The 19620-nt window shown below is 44.6% G+C and overlaps 1 protein-coding gene across 3 annotated transcripts in view; it reads right to left on the bottom strand.

Annotated features, from left to right (window-relative positions):
* Positions 1-19620, bottom strand: part of ADNP2 (ADNP homeobox 2) — a 45549-nt gene that overhangs the window by 18644 nt on the left and 7285 nt on the right. For all 3 annotated transcript variants that reach the window (XM_075314671.1, XM_075314670.1, XM_075314672.1), the window contains exon 2: positions 4515-4632. In XM_075314671.1, the coding sequence (XP_075170786.1) occupies positions 4515-4622 (108 nt within the window). In that variant the 5' untranslated portion in view covers positions 4623-4632. The remainder of the gene's footprint in view (positions 1-4514; positions 4633-19620) is intronic.

The following is a 19620-nucleotide window of genomic DNA, read 5'->3' as shown; positions in this document are numbered from 1 at the left end:
AAAAAAAAAATTTAAAAAATGTCAAAAAAAAAAAAAAAAAAAAAAAGAAAAAAAAAAACCTAAAAAGTTCAAATCACCCCCTTTTGCCCCATTGAAAATTAAAGGGTTAATAAAAAATATACATTTGGTATCGCTGCGTTCAGAAACGCCCAATCAAAATATAAAATCAATCTGATCAGTAGTGTGTAGCGGCAAAAAAATTCCAAACTCCAAAATGACGTTTTTTTGTCGCCACAACTGTTGCGCAAAATGCATTAACAGGCGATCAAAACGTAGCATCTGCGCAAAAGTGGTACAGTTAAAATAGTCAGCTCGAGACGCAAAATACTAAGCCGTCACTGAGCCATAGATCCTGAAAAATAAGAACGCTACGGGTCACGGAATATGGCGTAAAACGCGTGCCACTTTTTTCGGACAAAATTCCGTTTTTTTTTAAACCATTATATAAAAGTAAACCTATACATGTTTGAGTCTACGAATTCGCACTGACCTGAGGCATCACACCCACACATCAGTTTTACCATATAGTGAACACAGTGAATAAAAGATCTCAAAAACAACAGTGCTATCGCACTTTTTTTTGCAATTTTTCTGCATTTGGAATTGTTTTGCCGTTTTTCAGTACACTATATGGTAAAACTTATGGTTGCATTTAAAAGTACAACTCGTCCCGCAAAAAATGAGCCCTCACATGACCATATTGACTGAAAAATAAAAAAAGTTACGGCTCTCAGAAGCATGGTGAAAAAAAAAACAAAAAAACGGAAAGCGAAAAATCGGCCGGTCGGGAAGGGGTTAATACCAAATTATATTTTTAAGAGGTTTACAAGAACATGTATGTACTGGATTTGCCACATATTCCTACAGCTAAGAGCATGGGCATCTTTTTCTTGTTTACTGATCACTGGTTTAGACGGATGTCTCACACCTCCAGAATAGGCAAGTAAATAATAATAATAATAAATAATAATAATTAATAAATAATAATAATAAATAATAATAATAAGTATAAAAAAAATGTAATATTCTGTGATTATTATTTCAAGAAATGTGTACATTTTTCATTGACACCTGTCTGGAACAAGAAACAAACGTGATGCATTTACTGAAGGGAAACTAATATACTAATCTATAAATCTGCAATAACGGGCATCTATTAATGCCATGACCTCATAATCAAGCAGGATAAATACTGGGAGATATAGTTCAATTATTACAATATTCCAGAGTTAGGCCGGATTCCTTTTACACCCTTAGTGACCTGAGATATAAGGGAATAGCATTCCCCAACAGATGAAAATGCGGCAGCTGCCAGCTGTACACTATAGTGGAAACCTTGCTGCATCACTCACAATCACAAACCATGGCCGTTTAACCCTTTAGACACAGGTGTTAATAGTGACTGCAGGAACTAGATGGTTAACAGAGTGTGGGGACTACCTATGTAATGCGATAGGCATCCTGAGGTTGTGATTGAGTGGGCCTGATGGTTGCCATGGCAATCTAAGGCCAAGTAATTGCCTTATGCGGGCGTCACACGGTACGATCTATCATGCTATCGTACCCGCCCCCGTCGTTTGTGAGTCACGGGCAATTAGTTGCCCGTGGCGCACAAAGTCGTTAAACCGCCATCACACGCACTTACCTGCTGAGCGACCTCGCTGTGGGCGGCGAACATCCACTTCCTGAAGGGGGTGGGACGTTCGGCGTCACACAGCTGCCGGCCAATAGAAGCGGAGGGGCGGAGATGAGCGGGACAAACATCCCGCCCACCTCCTTCCTTCTGCATAGCTGGCGGGAGCCGCGGGACGCAGGTAAGCCATGTTCATCTTTCCCGGGGTGTCACACGGAGCGATGTGTGCTGCCCCGGGTACAGTGAACAACCGGCGCAAAGAAAATTAAATGACTTTTTAAAAATAAACGATGTGTCAACGATACACGATTTGCGAACGTTCTGCGTCGCTCGTAGGTGTCACACGGGGCGACATCATAAACAATGCCGGATGTGCGTCACGAAAACTGTGACCCCGACGACATATCGCACGACAGATCGTCTCGTGTGACGCCCGCATTAGAGTCTGCAAGTTATAAATGCCTGTTCAGGAACATTTTAGTCGTAAAAATATAAGTTTTTCATTCCGGTCAATTCACATTGCGTTAATTCCTGAATGAGCACCTGAAGGGCTGTTTTAAAGAAAATTTTTTTTTTATAATATATAAAATAAAAAATATAATATAACATATACATACAAATATATATATATATATATATATATATATATATATATATATATATATATATATATATATATATATATATATATATAATATATTTGTTCCTAAGGGGGATTGGATCTGTACACTAGGCAAAGGGGAAGGAAACTTTTTAAGGCCCTATGTGCACACTGCGTTATTTGCCACAGTTTTTGCTGCAGAAAAGGTGTTTTGTTTTTTTCCCCTACAGGTTTTGCTGCAGAATTTCTGCAGCAAAAAGAAGTAGCATGTCACTACTTTTCCGCAGGTACCTGCAGTTTTGCCATTAAATAATGGTTACAAACCGCAGGGACCAAGCCGTGGAAAAACTGCAACAAACCGCTGTAAAACCGCATGCGGATTTTGGGTGCATTTTCTTTGCCGCAGGTACGGATTCTGCCAGAGGGTGCATATTTTACTTAGGAAACACATTTTCCCAGTGTGCACAGACCCTAAACAGGAAATGTTAAGAATCTAGCACTTTAATTTTAAAGGGTATCCGTCATTTTAATCTTTATTTCATAAATCAGTAGTATCCATGAAAATAAACAACTTTGTTATCTATCTTATCAGACAAATTTACTTCTTTCTGCCAGAATTGATCAGTCAGTCAAAATTCTTAATTCTGAGGTTGTATTCAGTGAGAACTTTGCATTACTGTGATAGGAGATGGCAGTTGGTGCTGATGAGGTTCTATGTAGATAGAGCGAGGAGGCAAGATCTAGAGGCAGAGCTCAACCCCTGCTCCCTCATTTATGTACATAGAATCTCATAAGTAACAACCGCCATCTCCTATCTCAGTAATGGGAAAGTCCTCACTGAATACAGATTTTACCTCTGAATTGAGAATTTAGATGATTGGCAGAAAAATAAGTAAATTAGTCTAAGGGTACGCTCACACGAGCGTTTAAATCGGATGAGTGCAATGCGAGAAAATCTCACATTGCACCCTGACCAATGTTAGTTGATGAGGGATAGCAGTTGGTCAGCTTTTGGATGCGAAAAAAAATAGCAACATGCTGCGATTTTCTGCGAGAGCCGTATCTCTCTCGCACCCATTCGATATACGCACAGGATGACAATGGAGGAGATGGGGAGGATTAATCCCTCTCCTCCACAGCGCCTGCCCTCAGCTTCACAGCTGTGACCCAATTGCAAGATCCGGTCACAGTCACATGACACTCGGCTCACACTCACAGCAGAGCCTGAGCCGAGGGTTATTAGCATATCGCATATACATATACATTAATATATATATATATATATATATATATATATATATACATATATATATATATATTATATATATATATATATATATATATATATATATACATACATACATATACACACACACACACATACACTAATATATATATATATATATATATATATATATATATATATATATATATATTAGTGTATGTGTGTGTGTATATGTATGTATGTATGTATGTATGTATGTATGTATGTATGTATGTATGTATGTATGTATGTATGTATGTATGTATGTATGTATGTATATATATATATATATATATATATATATATATATATATATATTATATATATATACGCATTACAGCTTGGAATCGCAAAGTCGCAAATTATTCTATGAGCTAACATTTTTTTTTTTTTATAAACAGGCTTTACCTCACAAAAATAAATCGGATACGATCCCATGCTGTTCCATCTGTACACTCTTTTGCATCTTCCCCTGCCCAGGAGATGTGGTATGATCAGACCATGTGCCTGTACGGCCAGACACAGCCATTACACAGTACATAGCAGGGACACAATCTCAGCACAAGAAATTTATTTTTTTTTTAAACATATCTAATTGTATACATAATTAAAACATCTATTAAATTAAAATCAACTTTGTTCGTGGGAAAACCGCTTCAAGCTTAATGAACACAAGGTGCTATTGGTTACTAAAATTGACGGAATGGCCATAAACAGGAAGTCATTTTTCAGATACTTCTGTATTTCCTCAGGACCTATGCGCAGCGTGAGATTATAGCAGGTCATCATTGCTATTCTACCGTTATACCAGATCATTTGGTTCCAGCACATTGGTGCTTGTTATACCTACCATGTTTCCTTCACAACAAAGCAAGCTAGAAACGTAAACTGACTTTTTGGAACTTTCGAACATGAAATAATGAACACATCACACTTGAGCGTCCTACATACATACATTTCTGGAAGGGGAGCTCTATGGGTTCAGCAGCCATACAGACAGATGGTAGATTTCTTACCTCGAAAGCATCTCTGCAGGTTTCTAGACCAATCTGAAGCAACAACTGCTTCACCCTCTTTCGTGCCTTCCTTATTTTCTCAAGATTAGTGACAGGTGTTTGGAACATTTTGGCAGCACTAAACAGAAAAAGAGGAAAAACAAACAAACATCATTTCCACCTGTTTATGCACCATGATCGCTCCTTCTTGTTACTGCATACCCCTCATGTTGCTCCCTGCTGGCATAGGCCTTGTTCCCACCTTAGTTGTGCTTCAGATTGTCCTCCATTGGGTCACCTTTGCCTACCCGAGAGCTTCATCCCACCCTTCCCCATTCACTATTTACTTTTTCTTACAGTTTTGGCCTATTTTCTTCACTGTAAGGCTATGTGCGCACGTTGTGTACTGTCCCGGCAGAAATTTCTGCAGCGATTTGAACAGCACACGTGCGCTTTACATCGCTGCAGAAACAGTCCGTAATGAAAAAAAAAAAACCAAAAAAAAAAACCCGATTTCATGCGCTCTGACTGCAGCCCCTCCCATAGACAGAGCGGGAGCTGCATGCAGAGCGCAGGAAAGAAGTGACATGTCACTTCTTAGAACGCGCACTTCGGGCAGCAGCCAAAGCGCTGCGCTCTAATACGCCACGTGCGCACGTCTCCTGCATAATCTTCATAGATTATGCTGGGGACGCAGGACGCATGCAATTACGCAACGTGCGTACATAGCCTAACAGTGGTAAAGCAGTCACCATTAAATGTGAGGGTAACAGAACTGGAAAAAAGGGTAGTTCAGGTAGGAAAATATTTTTAAACCAGTTTAAAGATTGTCAAACAATAGAAGCATATGCTCCTACTGATCCCTCTCCACTTTGGTTGTTATGAGGCACAGTTGGTCAATATCTATGTTGGGGACATAACTGTAAAAGAAAGACGAGGAGACTATCAGGGCACTTGGGAAGTGATAGACGTGGAGCAGGTATCAGTAAGGAACGTACGGATTCTTTTGTTGCTTTACAGCACTCTGACATTTTACAAATACAACCATGTTTTTCAGCTGTATCTAAATGCTAAGGCTATGTGCGCACTAGAAAAGTGATTTTTCTCAAGAAAATTTCTTGAGAAACTTCTGGGAGTTGAAGATTACCGCACCTGCGGCAAAAAACCGCACCAAAACCGCGTGAAAAACGCATGCATTTTTGCCGCGATTTTTCTGTGTTTTTTCTGCAGGTTGGTCCCTGCGTTTTTTTTATGCTTAACTTGCAATAAATAATATAGATAATGGATAGAAGGAAAGATGGATAGATGAATAGATAGATGAGAAAGACCTATATAATGTTCCACCCCCCTGCATATTCTAAGCTGGCACCCTTTATTGACTTTCATGTGGCACTAAAGGGTACCTAGCCTTCTATTTAGCCAAAAAATAAATAATTTAAAAAAAAAAAAAATGACGTGAGGTCCCCCCATCTTTTGTAGCCAGCTAGGGTAAAGCAGACGGCTGCAGCCTGCAGACCACAGCTGGCAGCTTCACCTTGGCTGCTAATCCAAAACAGAGGGCACCCCACGCTGTTATTTTACATTAAATAATTTAAAACAAAAAACGTGGGGTCCCCCCAAATTGGATCACCAGCCAAGGTAAAGCGGACAGCTGGGGTCTGATATTCTCAGACTAGGGAGGTCCACTGTTATTGGACACTCCCCAGCCTAAAAATAGCAGGCTGCAGCCACCCCAGAAGTATCGCATCCACTAGACGTGCCAATCCTGGCGCTTCGCCCCAACTCATCCCGTTGCCCTAGTGCGGTGGCAAACGGGATAATATATGGGGTTGATGCTAGATGTGTAATGTCACCTGGCATCAAGCCCTGGGGTTATTGAGGTCACGCGTCTATCAGATACCCGACATCACCAACCCAGTCAGTAAGAATTAAAAAATAGACAACAAAAAAAATGTATTTGAAAAAACACTCCCCACATTCCCTCTTTCACCAATTTATTGACAAGAACAATCAAATCCGGGTCCGGCGTAATCCAATAAGGGGGAAGGGGGGGGTCCCACGGCAATCCATACCATAGTTACTGTCCCAGTCAATGAAGAACAGAAGGTTCCCCATTGGCTGGGAGAGTAATGCAGTGACCTGAGCTAACATCAATAGGTCAGCCCAGGTCACTGCAGGGGATGCAGACCGCTGCCATCAGGAGGTTAGATGAGATCATTACCTGCTGTGACGATCTCCTGCAGTCCTGCCATCAGCGCTATATGGAGATAAGGTATGCACACCAGTGACTATGTAAGGGGAATACATGTAATAGCAGAAACTGCTGTGTGAATACTGTCATGAAAAATCCAATAGCTATATGTAAGAATGAAAATGTGAAAATGGAATCTGCATTACTGCCATGAACATATGAATAAAGAGAAATTTAGCTACTGAATTGATCAATGCAATAGAGCCCCAACACTACACCAAAGTATTTCTCTACTTTGGGGTCCCTAGCTTGTGTGTGTCCTCTCATGCAGTTAAAAAAAACTTACCGTGTATGGGAAGCTGAGACCTAGGCTATATATACGCATCATGTGGATTGGCAATAGGTGTGAGTGGGGTGGGTTCACAAACGAAAAACTACTTTCACTGTCACTGCCTTCTATGCCCGCCGCGTTTTCAGCAGTATCGCGAGAGCCCGTGACGTCACCGCTAGTGATAGTCTCGGGCCGCGGGCATAGACGGCAGTGACAGCGGTGACGGCAGGAGATCGTCACAGCAGGTAATGATCTCATCTCACCTCCTGACAGCAGCGCCCGTCATCCCCGCGGCTGCACGCACTGCTGTGTGTCAGTGTCTGCCTGCGCTGCAGGGTGACAAGCTGCTGACACTGCGGGCAGACACTGACACTGCAGTGCGTGCAGCGGCGGGGCTGGAGTGGGACACAGACTGCACGGGCACCTGGAGGTCACACGGAAGTGCTTCTGTGCGGCATCCAGGGAGTGTGACGTCTGTGTTTACTCTGCTCCGCTTCCTCTTCTGTGATAATGACATCACTTCCTGCAAAACCGCAGGCAGCGATGAACATTACCGCAGGTAAATCGCGGCTATACCGGGGGTATATCGCACATCATTTGCTACCTGTGGTATACCCCCGGAATTTCGCGATTACATTACAGTGAATGGAGTGAAATACCGGGGGTATACCGCAGGTACCTGTGGAAAAGAAGTGACATGCACATTTTCTCAAATTTTCTCAAGAAAGTCTTCACAAAGAATTTTCGTGAGAAAAAAAACGCAGTGTACGCACAGCTATTATTTTTCCCATAGGTTTTGCTGGGAAATGTCTGCAGAAAGATTTCAAACATTTCTCAAGAATTTTCCGCAGCAAAACCGCGGGTAAAAACGCCTAGTGCGCACAGGGCCTTAGGCCCTGTGCGCACTAGAAAAAGGAATTTACTTAAGAAAATTCCGGAGTCTCAGTAAGATTTCCGCACCTGCGGGAAAATACCACACCGAAATCCGCATGCGCTTTGCTGCGGATTTTGTGCGGATTTGTTGCGGAAATGCCGCAGCCAGCCTCAGACTGGCTACTGGAGGAATCTCCAGTAATACCAGGCCTGGCCGCAGTTACTTGTACTGAACTCCGGAGCTGTCACCTGAGCTCCTGAGTGCAGCCTAGACTAAACTGCGAGCGCCGAGTGATTGATTTCCCGGCGATTGCCGTTTAGTTCACACCGGGCTGATCTCCGGTGACAGCTCCGGAGTGCAGCCCGGCCTCTCTACAGCTGTAACCTGAGCTCCAGAGATCAGCCCAGCCTGAACTAAACTGCAATCGCCAGGGAAACAATCACTCGGCGCTCGCAGTTTAGTCTACGCTGCACTCCGGAGCTCAGGTGACAGCTCCGGAGTTCAGTGCAGGTAACCGCGGCCAGGCCTGGTATTACTGGAGATTCCTCCAGTAGCCAGTCCCACAGCTACCTGCGGAAAAGAATTGACATGCAATTGTTTTTGCTGCGGGAATCCTGCAGCAAAACATGCAGCTGTCAAAATCCGCCTAGTGCGCACAGCATTTTTTTTTCCCATAGGATTTGCTGGTGAATCACTGCAGAGATGTTATGAACATTTTCTGCAGCAAAATATGCAGGAAACCCGTGGCAAATTCCATCTAGTGCGCACAAGGCCTTAAACCTCTCACCTGGCCAAATCAGATCTCATACTTTGCACTGACTAGGGGCAACATCCCAAAACATCATGTTTGCAAATTAGGATAAAAGCCAAACCAGTATCTCAAGTCAGATGGTAAAGTACGTTAAAAAAGAGTCTATATTGAATTTTAGGATTTCTACTTCCAATGGGTGGCACTAGACTTCAAGTCTGAAGAGGCAATGAGCATATTTCAGCCATATTAAAACACACATCCACTCCAAAATAATTTTGCCTGACTGGATAACAATCTTTACCTTTGTAGGCTCAAAACACCTTAATCCAGATTTTTTTTTTATACCCCCCCCCCCCATTCATATGTCTTCTAAGGCTTTTCTTGAACTATTAACAGGGGCATCATTTGCACCAGGCTTCCAGGCACAAATTCTAGGCGAGTGACACTTTTAACTGCTTGTGTCCCCACATCAGTTGAGGCCAATAACAGAATAAAGAGGGGGCCAATAACTTTGTTTTCTCTGTTTTCTAAGCAGCACCGAACTTTATCTACAGGTATTAGAGCAGGAAGCCATTGTATACATAACTTGATGACAACCAAATGGCCACCACAACAACATTAGCATCGCCGAAGCAGGTCACCTGCAGACTGTTGTGCAGAGGCTCCAGACACTGCACTAGTAAGGGGATCAAGGTTTGGCAACCACAAGTTTTTGTATGTTTTTTCAAGGCAGAAGGGTCTTAAAGGGAGCCTGTCTCCTACTCGCCTTCAGGGCAGTACGATAAGAGCAGTGACGCCCATCAGAAACTGTGTCCGGTGCTGTAACGCGCAGACGCAGGGAAAGATCAAAGAATGCCAGCGCATTACAGTAGTTTGCACTGCCCTCGGTAGGGAAGAGCAAAGTGCCCAAGAGCGCAATGGAGGGTGCTGAGTGGAAGACTTAGGCTATGTGCACACGCTGCGTTTTTTTGACGCTGCGTTTTTGGCCGCTAAAACCGCACCCGCGGCAAAAAACGCATGCGTTTTACCGCGATTTGGTGCGTTTTGAGCTCTGTGTTTTTCCAATGCATTGCATGAGGGAAAAACGCAGGAAAGAATTGACATGTCCATTTTTTTTTAAGCTTAAAAACGCAGCTTAAAAAACAAGTTGTGTGCGGACAGCAAAAATGAAAACTCAGACTTTGCTGGGGAAGCAAAGTCATGCCGTTTTGAGGCCAAAAACGCACCCGAAAAACGCGCAAAAACGCCGTGAAAAGCGCACTGTGTGAACTTACCCTTAGGACGCTTCATCCACACGAAGAAAGAATGAGGACTGCGATCGAAAGGATAGAGGTGGCACTGGATCCGAGAGAAGCGATGTCCATCAGACCAAGATATATCGGACCACCCCGCAGATAAGTTAGTGACAGGTTCCCTTTAATAGTGCGAGTTATTAGTTACTGTTAAAGAGAATCTGTCACTAGGTTTTTGCCACTTAATCTGAGAGCAGCATAATGTAGGGGCAGAGATCCTCATTCCAGCGATGTTTCCCTTACTGGGTTGCTTAGTGTAGTTTAAAATAAAAAAAATAAAAAAAAAATTTGAAAAATATATTGATTATATATTCACACTAGGTCATCATTAGAGGACTATTTGACCTGTTGCCAGGTAGTCCAGCATATTCCTGAACCCTGTATAACTGGTAGATCTGCAGCTGAGAAAACATTGATTTTATCAAAATGACAGCAAACAGCTCAGTAAGTGACACTGCTGGAATCAGGGTCTCTGTATCTACATTATGCTGCTCTCAGAAGAGGTAGCAAAAACCTGGTGACAAGATTCCCTTTAAGGGGTGGGAGGACAGGGGTCTGAGGGAATTACTACTGCTTAGAGGGACACATGGGTTATGATTACATTTTAGGGGCACATGAAAATTAGGAAAACTAGGATCAGAAGGAGGGTTACTGTTGTGAATCAAGAAGAAGATGGCATCTTTTGTGTGGTCACTGATGCTTAACCCCTTAAGGACGAAGCCAGTTTTGTACTTAATGACCAGGCCATTTTTTGCAATTCTGACCAGTGTCACTTTATGAGGTCATAACTCTGGAACGCTTCAACGGATCCCGGTGATTCTGACATTGTTTTTTCGTGACATATTGTACTTCATGATAGTTATAAATTTAGAACGATATTTTTTGCTTTTATTTGTGAAAAAATCGGAAATTTGATGAAAATTTTGAAAATTTTGCAATTTTCAAACTTTTAATTTTTATGCCCTTAACCCAGAGAGTTATGTCACACAAAACAGTTAATAAATAACATTTCCCACATGTCTACTTTACATTAGCGCAATTTCTGAAACAAAATGTTTTGGGGTTAGGAAGTTAGAAGGGGTCAAAGTTCATCAGCAATTTCCCATTTTTTCAACAAAATTCACAAAACCATTTTTTTAGGGACCACATCACATTTGAAGTGACTTTGAGAGGCCTAAGTGACAGAAAAAAACCTAAAAGTGACACCATTCTCAAAACAGCACGCCTCAAAGTACTCAAAACCACATCCAAGAAGTTTATTAACCCTTCAGGTGCTTCACAGGAACTAAAGCAAAGTGGAATGAAAAAAAGCAAAAAATAAAATTTTACCTAAAATGTTGCTCTACCCCAAATTTATTCACTTTTAGAAGAAATAACACAACAAAATGAACCCCAAAACTTGTTACCCACTTTCTTATGAACGCGCCAATACCCCACATGTGGTCAGAAACCTTTGTTTGGACAAATGGGAGGGCTCGGAACAGAAGGAGCAATATTTGAATTTTGGAAAGCAAATTTGGCTGAAATAGATTGCGGGCACCATGTTGCATTTACATGTCCGCCAAGGTACCTAAACAGCAGAAACCCCTTACAAGTGACACCATTTTGGAAACTAGACCCCTTAAGGCTTCTATCTAGGGGTATAGTGAGCATTTTGGATACACAGGTACTTCACAGATTTTGATAACGTTACGTTGTCACATTGAAAATTTTCATTTTTTTCTCAAAAATGTTGCTTTAGCATCAATTTTTTCACTTTTTCAAGAGGTAATTCCAAAAATGTGACCCCAATGTTTGTTACCCACTTTTTTATGAGCGCGGTGATACCTCACTTGTGGTCTGAAACCTTTGTTTGGAGAAATGGGAGGGCTTGGAACGGAAGGAGCAATATTTGAATTTTGGAAAGGAAATTTGGCTGAAAAAGATTGCGGGCACCATGTCGCATTTGGAGGACCCCTAAGGTACATAAACAGCAAAAAAACACCACAAGTGACCCCATATTGGAAACTAGGCCCCTCAAGGAATTTATCTTGATGTTTGGTGAGTACCCTGAACCCCCAGGTGCTTTACATAAGTTTATAACGTTGAGCCATGAAAATAAAAAAATAAAATTTTACCACAAAATTGTTACTTCAACCAGGTAGCTTTTTTTTTCACAAGGGTAACAGGAAAAAAATCACCATGAAATTTATTGCGCAATTTCTCCTGAGTTTGTTGATATCTTGTATGTGGTGGAAATCAACTGTTTGGGCACACTACAGGGCTCAGAAGAGAAGGAGTGCAATTTGACTGCAAAATTGGCTGGAATCAATAGCGGACGCCATGTTGCATTAGGAGAACCCCTGAGGTGCCTAAGCAGTGGAGGTCCCCCACAAGTGACCCCATTCTGGAAATAAGACCCCTCAAGGCTTTAATCTAGGTGTATATTGAGCATTTTGAATACACGAATACTTCACAGAATTTGATAAGCTTAGGTTGCCATATTGAAATTTTCATTTTTTTCACAAAAATGTTGATTTAGCGACACATTTTTCACTTTTTCAAGAGGCAACAACAAAACGTGTACCCCACAGGTTGTTATCTAATTTCTTGTGAGCGCAGGGATACCACACATGTGGCCAAAAACCTTTGTTTGGATAAATGGGAGGGCTTGGAATGGAAGGAGCACCATTTGAATTTTGGAAAAGTTGAAGTAAATTGCGCGCACCATGTCACATTAGCAGGGCCCCTTGGGCACCTATACATCAGAAACCCCCCACAAGTGACCTCATTTTGGAAACTGGACCCCTCAAGGATTTTATTCAGGAGTATAGTAAACATTTTGAATCCACAGGTACTTCACAAAACTGTTGCTGTAGCAAAAAATTTCTCACTGTTAAGGGGGCTTTACACGCTGCGACATCGCTAATGCGGAGTCGTTAGGGTCACGGAATTGGTGACGCACATCCGGCCGCATTAGCGATGTTGCTGCGTGTGACACCGATGAGCGATTTTGCATCGTTGCAAAAACGTGCAAAATCGCTCATCGGTGACATGGGGGTCCATTCTCGATTATCGTTACTGCAGCAGTAACGATGTAGTTCGTCGCTCCTGCGGCAGCACACATCGCTATGTGTGACGCCGCAGGAACGAGGAAGCTCCCCTTACCTGCCTCCCGGCCGCTATGAGGAAGGAAGGAGGTGGGCGGGATGTTCCGGCCACTCATCTCCGCCCCTCCGCTTCTATTGGGCGGCCGCTCAGTGACGTCACTGTGACGCCACACGGACCGCCCCCTTAGAAAGGAGGCGGTTTGCCGGTCACAGCGACGTCGCCGGGCAGGTAAGTATGTGTGACGCATGTGCGCGATGTTGTGCGGCATGGGCAGCGATTGCCCGTGTCGCACAACAGATGGGGGCGGGTACCCACGCTAGCGATATCGGGACCGATATCGCAGTGTGTAAAGCGGCCTTTAGGCTATGTGGCCATGATCCAGCGACACGGCGTCTAGTACCCAGTGTCAGCCTCCTGCAGAAATGTGAGTGTTGTCCACGGGAGAACGCAGCTGCCCATGCCCACGATTTGGGTTCAGGCTGCTGTGGACTTTAGTTCTATTCTACCTGCAAAGAACACTCATCTCCGCAGCATAAATTGACATCCTGAGGCTCGGGAAGCTGCGCCACAGGTCGATTTATGCTGCGGAGAAAAGAAACACAGTGGGCACGGGATTTCTAAAAATCCTGCCACTGTGCTTCTACTGCACAACGCAGCGTTATGGACGCAGGGAAAACACTCTGCGCCCAAAATGTTGCAAACCCTGATTGTGGGCACACAGCGTAAAATGCTACAATGGATGAATGGATAGATGTCAAACATATATAACGTCCCACCCCCCTGCATATTCTAAGCTGGCGCCCTTTAGTGCCTTTCATGTGACACTAAAGGATGCCTAGCCTTGTATTTAGCCCAAAAAAAAAAAAAAGAATTAAAATAAATGACGTGGGGTCCCCCCTATTTTTGATAGCCAGCTAGGGTAAAGCAGACAGCTGTAGCCTGCAAACCACAGCTGACAGCTTCATCTTGTCTGGTGATCAATTTGGAGGGCTCCCCAAGCTGTTTTTTTTTTTTAATTATTTATAAATAAATAATTAAAAAAAAAAAACAAACGTGGGGTCCCCCCAAATTAGATCACCAGCCAAGGTGAAGCTGACAGCTGGGGTCTGGTATTTTCAGGATGGGAAGAGCCACGGTTATTGGACTCTTCCCAGCCTAAAAATAGCAGGCCGCAGCCGCACCAGAAGTGGCGCATCCATTAGATGCGCCAATTCTGGCGCTTCGCCCCAGCTCATCCCGCGCCCTGGTGCGTTGGCTAACGGGGTAATGAATGGGGTTGATACCAGGTGTGTAATGTCACCTGGCATCAAGCCCAGCAATTAGTGATGTCACGGCGTCTATCAGATACCCGACATAACTAATTGACAGTAATAAAAAAAAAATTGACAACAAAAAAAAATTTATTTGAAAAAACACTCCCCAAAACATTCCCTGATTGACCAATTTATTGAAAAGAAAAAAAAAAATCCACAATAATCCATTTGGATGTCCCACGTCGCCTCTGGACCTTCTAGAATATGGGGGACACGTTCAGGGAACGTATCCCCCATTTTCTAGGAGGGCAGACCCTCCATTTGAGGAGAGTGGGTGCAAAGAATCTGCACCCACTCTCCCCGGGTCACAGCTGCAGACTCTGTGCAGCAGCAGCCAGCGTCCTGAACACAGGAAGCTGTCATCTGCTCGGCACATGTGACCGGAGTCTGCTGCAGAGAAGGAGCCGGAGGAGGGGGCCGCGGGGGATCAGCACTCCGGTATGTATGACACCGGGGGACACCAGGGGGGGGGGGGTAGGGGGGGACCCGGCAGGGCCTGGGGAGCAGGTTTCTGTCGTATGTGTTATGGCACATACGACAGAAACCATAGGAACAGTGGAAATGCGGCCGGCGCGCTGCTGTGATCGCCGGTGCGCGCGGCCATCTTGGATTTTCGGGAGGGGGTTGGGGGTCGGGGGGGGCACTTTGGGGACACCGGGGGACCGGAGGGAACCGGGAAAAAGATTTATCTCCCATCTGGCATGTTTGAACATGCCAGATGGGAGATAAATCATTTTTTACCGGCGCGGTCATTTACTATAACTTGATGATCGGTATACGGTGTATACCGGTCATCATGTGACTGGGGACCGGAAAAACCGGCCCGAATCATGATCTCCAGGGTCTCAGCTACCCCCGGCAGCTGAGACCCCGGAAATTTTCTGACTCTGGGGGGCGCTAGACCCTTTTTTCCGACCGCCGTTAAAAAGCGGCGGATCGGAAAAAGTACCCTTATTTACCGCCGTTAAAAGGCGTATCGGCGGTCGTAAAGGGGTTAAAGGGAACCTGTCATCAGAAATTTTGCTTTAAACCTAAGTTTCCCCCTCTGCAGCTCCTGGGCTGCATTCTACCAAGGTTCCTGTACTTTTTGTGGCCCCTTTTAAACCAAATTTAACACTTTATAAACTTGTACCTTTTGCTATGTAAATTTTGTAAATCGTCCATGGGGGCGGGCTCTCTGGTGACCGTTGCTGTTCCTCCAGCACATTGACGCCGTCCCCCCACGCTCCATTTCATCCATCAGGACGCCGCCCACTGCGCCCAAGGTGCCGCCCACACCAGGATCGCTGGTGACATGTGTCACAAGCACGAGATTATGGGCGGCGCTGTGATTGCATCGCAAGTGCCCGCCCATAATCTCGTGGACGCGCTTTTCCCCACTGCCTCCAGCGTTCTGCGCAAGCGCTCGCCGGCCAAATGACCTGACGTCACCTCCTTCCCATCTTACCCTGCAGCAGGGCAAGATGGGAAAGAGGTGACGTCGGGTCATCTGGCCAGCAAGCGCTTGCGCAGAACGCTGGAGGAAGAGGGGAAAGTGCGGTCACGAGGTTATGGGCGGCACTTGCTGATGACACTCACAGCGCCGCCCATAACCTCGTGCCTGCGCAAAACGTCACCAGCGGTCACACGTGCACACAGTGCACGGTCCCGCTACAGTCGCACAGTGCATGCGCGGGACCACGGGCGCCCAGGGGCGGCGTCCTGAGATATGAAATTCAGCGTTGGGGGCGGCGTAATTCTGCTGGAGGAACAGCAACGGTCAGCAGAGAGCCCGCCCCATGGACGATTTACAAAATTTACATAGCAAAAGGTACAAGTTTATAAAGTATTTAATTTGGTTTAAAAGGGGCCACAAAAAGTACAGGAACCTTGCTAGAATGCAGCCCACGAGCTGCAGAGGGGGAAACATTTAGGTTTAAAGCAAAATTTATGACGACAGGTTCCCTTTAAACGGAACACAATGACTGTTTGGGGACACTGAAGTGTACTATTACACTGTGGTAGAAAATATAAAAAAAAAACAAAAAACAGAACAACCCAGCACGATCAGGGGCACTAAGCTGTCCTGGGCAGAAGGTTTGGCACGATTATTGTTGGCGGTGTGGTCTACGGCATGATTTTTTTTTGTAATTACAGTAAAGATAGCATTATTTCTAAAGTACAGTATTTGGGGGGCATCATGCCACACATCAAATATAGTAACAATGGCAAAAAGGAACAGAACTAAAAATCAGCAGCAAATGTAGATAGATTGGAAAAAAAAAAAAAAACTAGGTGGGTGCTGGTAGCCAAAGATGCCTGGGCAAGAAACTCTGCAGACAAGTTGTGGCTTCATAGCAGACAGGTGAAAACAACCTGGCAGATGACCACAACTGGACCCTGAATGACTAGAATGGGAAGAGGTCACCTGTGCAGATGTTTTTTTGCGCACTGTGTTCCCGTAGGGTATGTGCACACGATTAGGACTCGCTGCATCCTGGCCACGGTGACTCCTGTCCTGTGGGGCCGCGAGTCTTCTCTGCAGGAGACCGTAGCTGCTCGTGCCCACGATCTGGGCTCAAGTACCGTATTTTTCGGACCATAAGACGCACTTTTTCCCCCCAAAATATCGGGGGAAAGTTGCGGGTGCGTCTTATGGTCTGACTATAGGGCTGCGGCCGGGAATGAGGGTGGAGCGGGTCATCGGGGGCACGAGCAGGCTGTAGCAGCCTGCTGTACCCACATGGGCCCGCTCATTACATATGCACGCCCATCCTCCCGCCCATCTCTCAGCGCAGAAGCCGACACTGACAGGTGGGCAGGAGGACGAGCGGGGACGCGCGCATAGTAAAGAGCCGGTCCGCATGATCACCCCTGGCAATTACAGCCTGGAGTGATCATGTGCGGCTGTATTCACTTCAGCGCGGGGTGCAGTGAATCAGTGTACTTACCCGTCCCCGTGTGTGGAGTCGTCCCCCTGCAGCACACGATGTCTTCCTGTCTGTGCCGGTCAGTCAGCTGATCTGTGCTGGTCAGCTGATCGGCACAGACAGGAAGACATCGCGATGCTGCAGGAGAACGGCTCCACACACACAGGTCAGCGGCGCAGAGAGGAAGATATGATCGGTGCTGGAGGGAGTGAGGAAAAGGTGAGTATAAACATTTATTTTTTTTCTCTGTGCTATAGGATACAGGCCATATACTAGGATGGTATATGAGTACGATGGGGGCATATAGCAGGATGGGAGTATATGAGCAGGATGGATGGGGGGTATATGAGCAGGATGGATGGGGGGTATATGAGCAGGATGGATGGGGGGTATATGAGCAGGATGGATGGGGGGTATATGAGCAGGATGGATGGGGGGTATATGAGCAGGATGGATGGGGGGATATGAGCAGGATGGATGGGGGGATATGAGCAGGATGGATGGAGGAATATGAGCAGGATGGATGGGGGAATATGAGCAGGATGGATGGGGATGGGGGTATATGAACAGGATGGGAGTATATGAACAGGATGGGGTATATGAACAGGATGGGAGTATATGAGCACTATGCTGGTATATGAGCAGGATAGGGGTATATGAGCAGGATGGGGTATATGAGCAGGATCATATACAAGGCAGGAGGATCATTAGCAGGATGGGGTACCTTAGCAGAGAATTTGGGGACATTACCCCCATAACAGTGTCAGCAGCAGATCCTCGCCCCATAACAGTGTCATGACCACATTTTTTTGCTTAAAGTTTTATTTTCCCATTTTCCGCCTCTAAAACCAGGGTGCGTCTTATAGTCCGAAAAATACGGTAGTTGCGGTCTCTCTCTTCTGCCTGCGTCTCCACAGCAAAGACTTGACATGTTTGAAGCTCGGAAAGCCGCACCGCAGGTCAGATTACGCTGTGGGCAGTACACGCACAGTGCGCATGGGATTTCCAGAAATCCTTTCCACTGTGCTTGTAATGTACATTGCAGCGTTTTGTACACAGCTGAAACATGCTGCATCCAAAATGCTGTGAACCTTAATCGTGGGCACGCAGCCTTATACAGTTCTGCAAGGCAAATGTCTTATTTACAGTAAGGGGTTTATATATAGGAATTATTCTTATTTACAGTAGTTATTCATTAAATGGAAATGATCATCCGATTCATGCTGCCCAAACAGTGGGCATAAATCTCAGCACGCCAGGAGGAGAGCTGTCAATCACCTCTAGCAGCACGGGATGAGCCGAAATGATCTAGTCTCTGAAGACCTGGCCGGAAAAAAAGGTTTGTTGTCTCTGAAAGGCCTGAGTGTTTCAGAAAATACACCGGACTGCAATTATATAGCCAGGCTCCGGATTCATGTTGCCCGGGTTTGAGCGCCATGTGTCACCTGACAGGTTCCTTGTGACAGTATGGTGATATTATGGTAGCACTCAGAATGTCACTTGTGGAAAAAAAAAAAAATATTGGATTAAATATCTTATAAAAGTCCCTGAGCGTCACAGATTCTGACAATCGATTCAGTTTTGTGCTGTGTCACTCCTATGCACAAATATTCTATTTGTTTCTTCTGGAGAGCACAATGTGAAATCTCTGCTTGCAGTCCAACTGTAAATCTCTTCAGTCTTCTCTTGGACGTCCACCTTCCCACACAGCTCAGCAATGTCTGAGATTGCGAGACCAGTTACTGAATCAGGCGAGTTCAGAGAATTTTACAAGGTATTTATTGCCATTTTTTTTTAGCAAGTATCAAGGCCTCTTTACTATTTCTGACATTGTCTTAATAGCATTTAGGAGTTATGCTTTACTACAGCCACTGAACCATAAAGAACCTGTAAACTGGTGAAAACTCATTGACTTCTATGGGAAACTGACGTGCGCATGCTTTGAACTGTGCACGTGAGCTGTTACCATCTCCCATCGTGAATAAGTGGATCCTGTATTATCCATCTGCAGCTTTACAATAAAGGTATTACCATTCATTATAATCCAGCCAGTAATCAGAATAAGGTCTCTACTGAACAGTGAACTCTACAGAAGTGTTACTACTGTGAGGCTCTGTGACCAGTAAGGAAATTCCCAAGATTTTGGGAAATAGTGAGGGAAAAAAAACAAATCTACATGGCCAACATAAAGCGGCTTCCCATCAGTAACATTTATGGCACACTGGTTTAATATGCCACAAATGCCTAATCCATTCACTTCAGTCCGACATGATGCCCACATTTTACTAATACTTAATTCTAAATCCATATATTTATATTGGCCTCGTCCATGAATGCTGACATCACATCTGTAGGTATCTTGCAACTATGGCCTAT

The sequence above is a fragment of the Anomaloglossus baeobatrachus genome, chromosome 6, assembly GCF_048569485.1.
Source record: "Anomaloglossus baeobatrachus isolate aAnoBae1 chromosome 6, aAnoBae1.hap1, whole genome shotgun sequence".
In the NCBI taxonomy this organism is placed as follows: domain Eukaryota; kingdom Metazoa; phylum Chordata; class Amphibia; order Anura; family Aromobatidae; genus Anomaloglossus; species Anomaloglossus baeobatrachus.
This window is presented reverse-complemented; position numbering and strand designations above follow the sequence as displayed.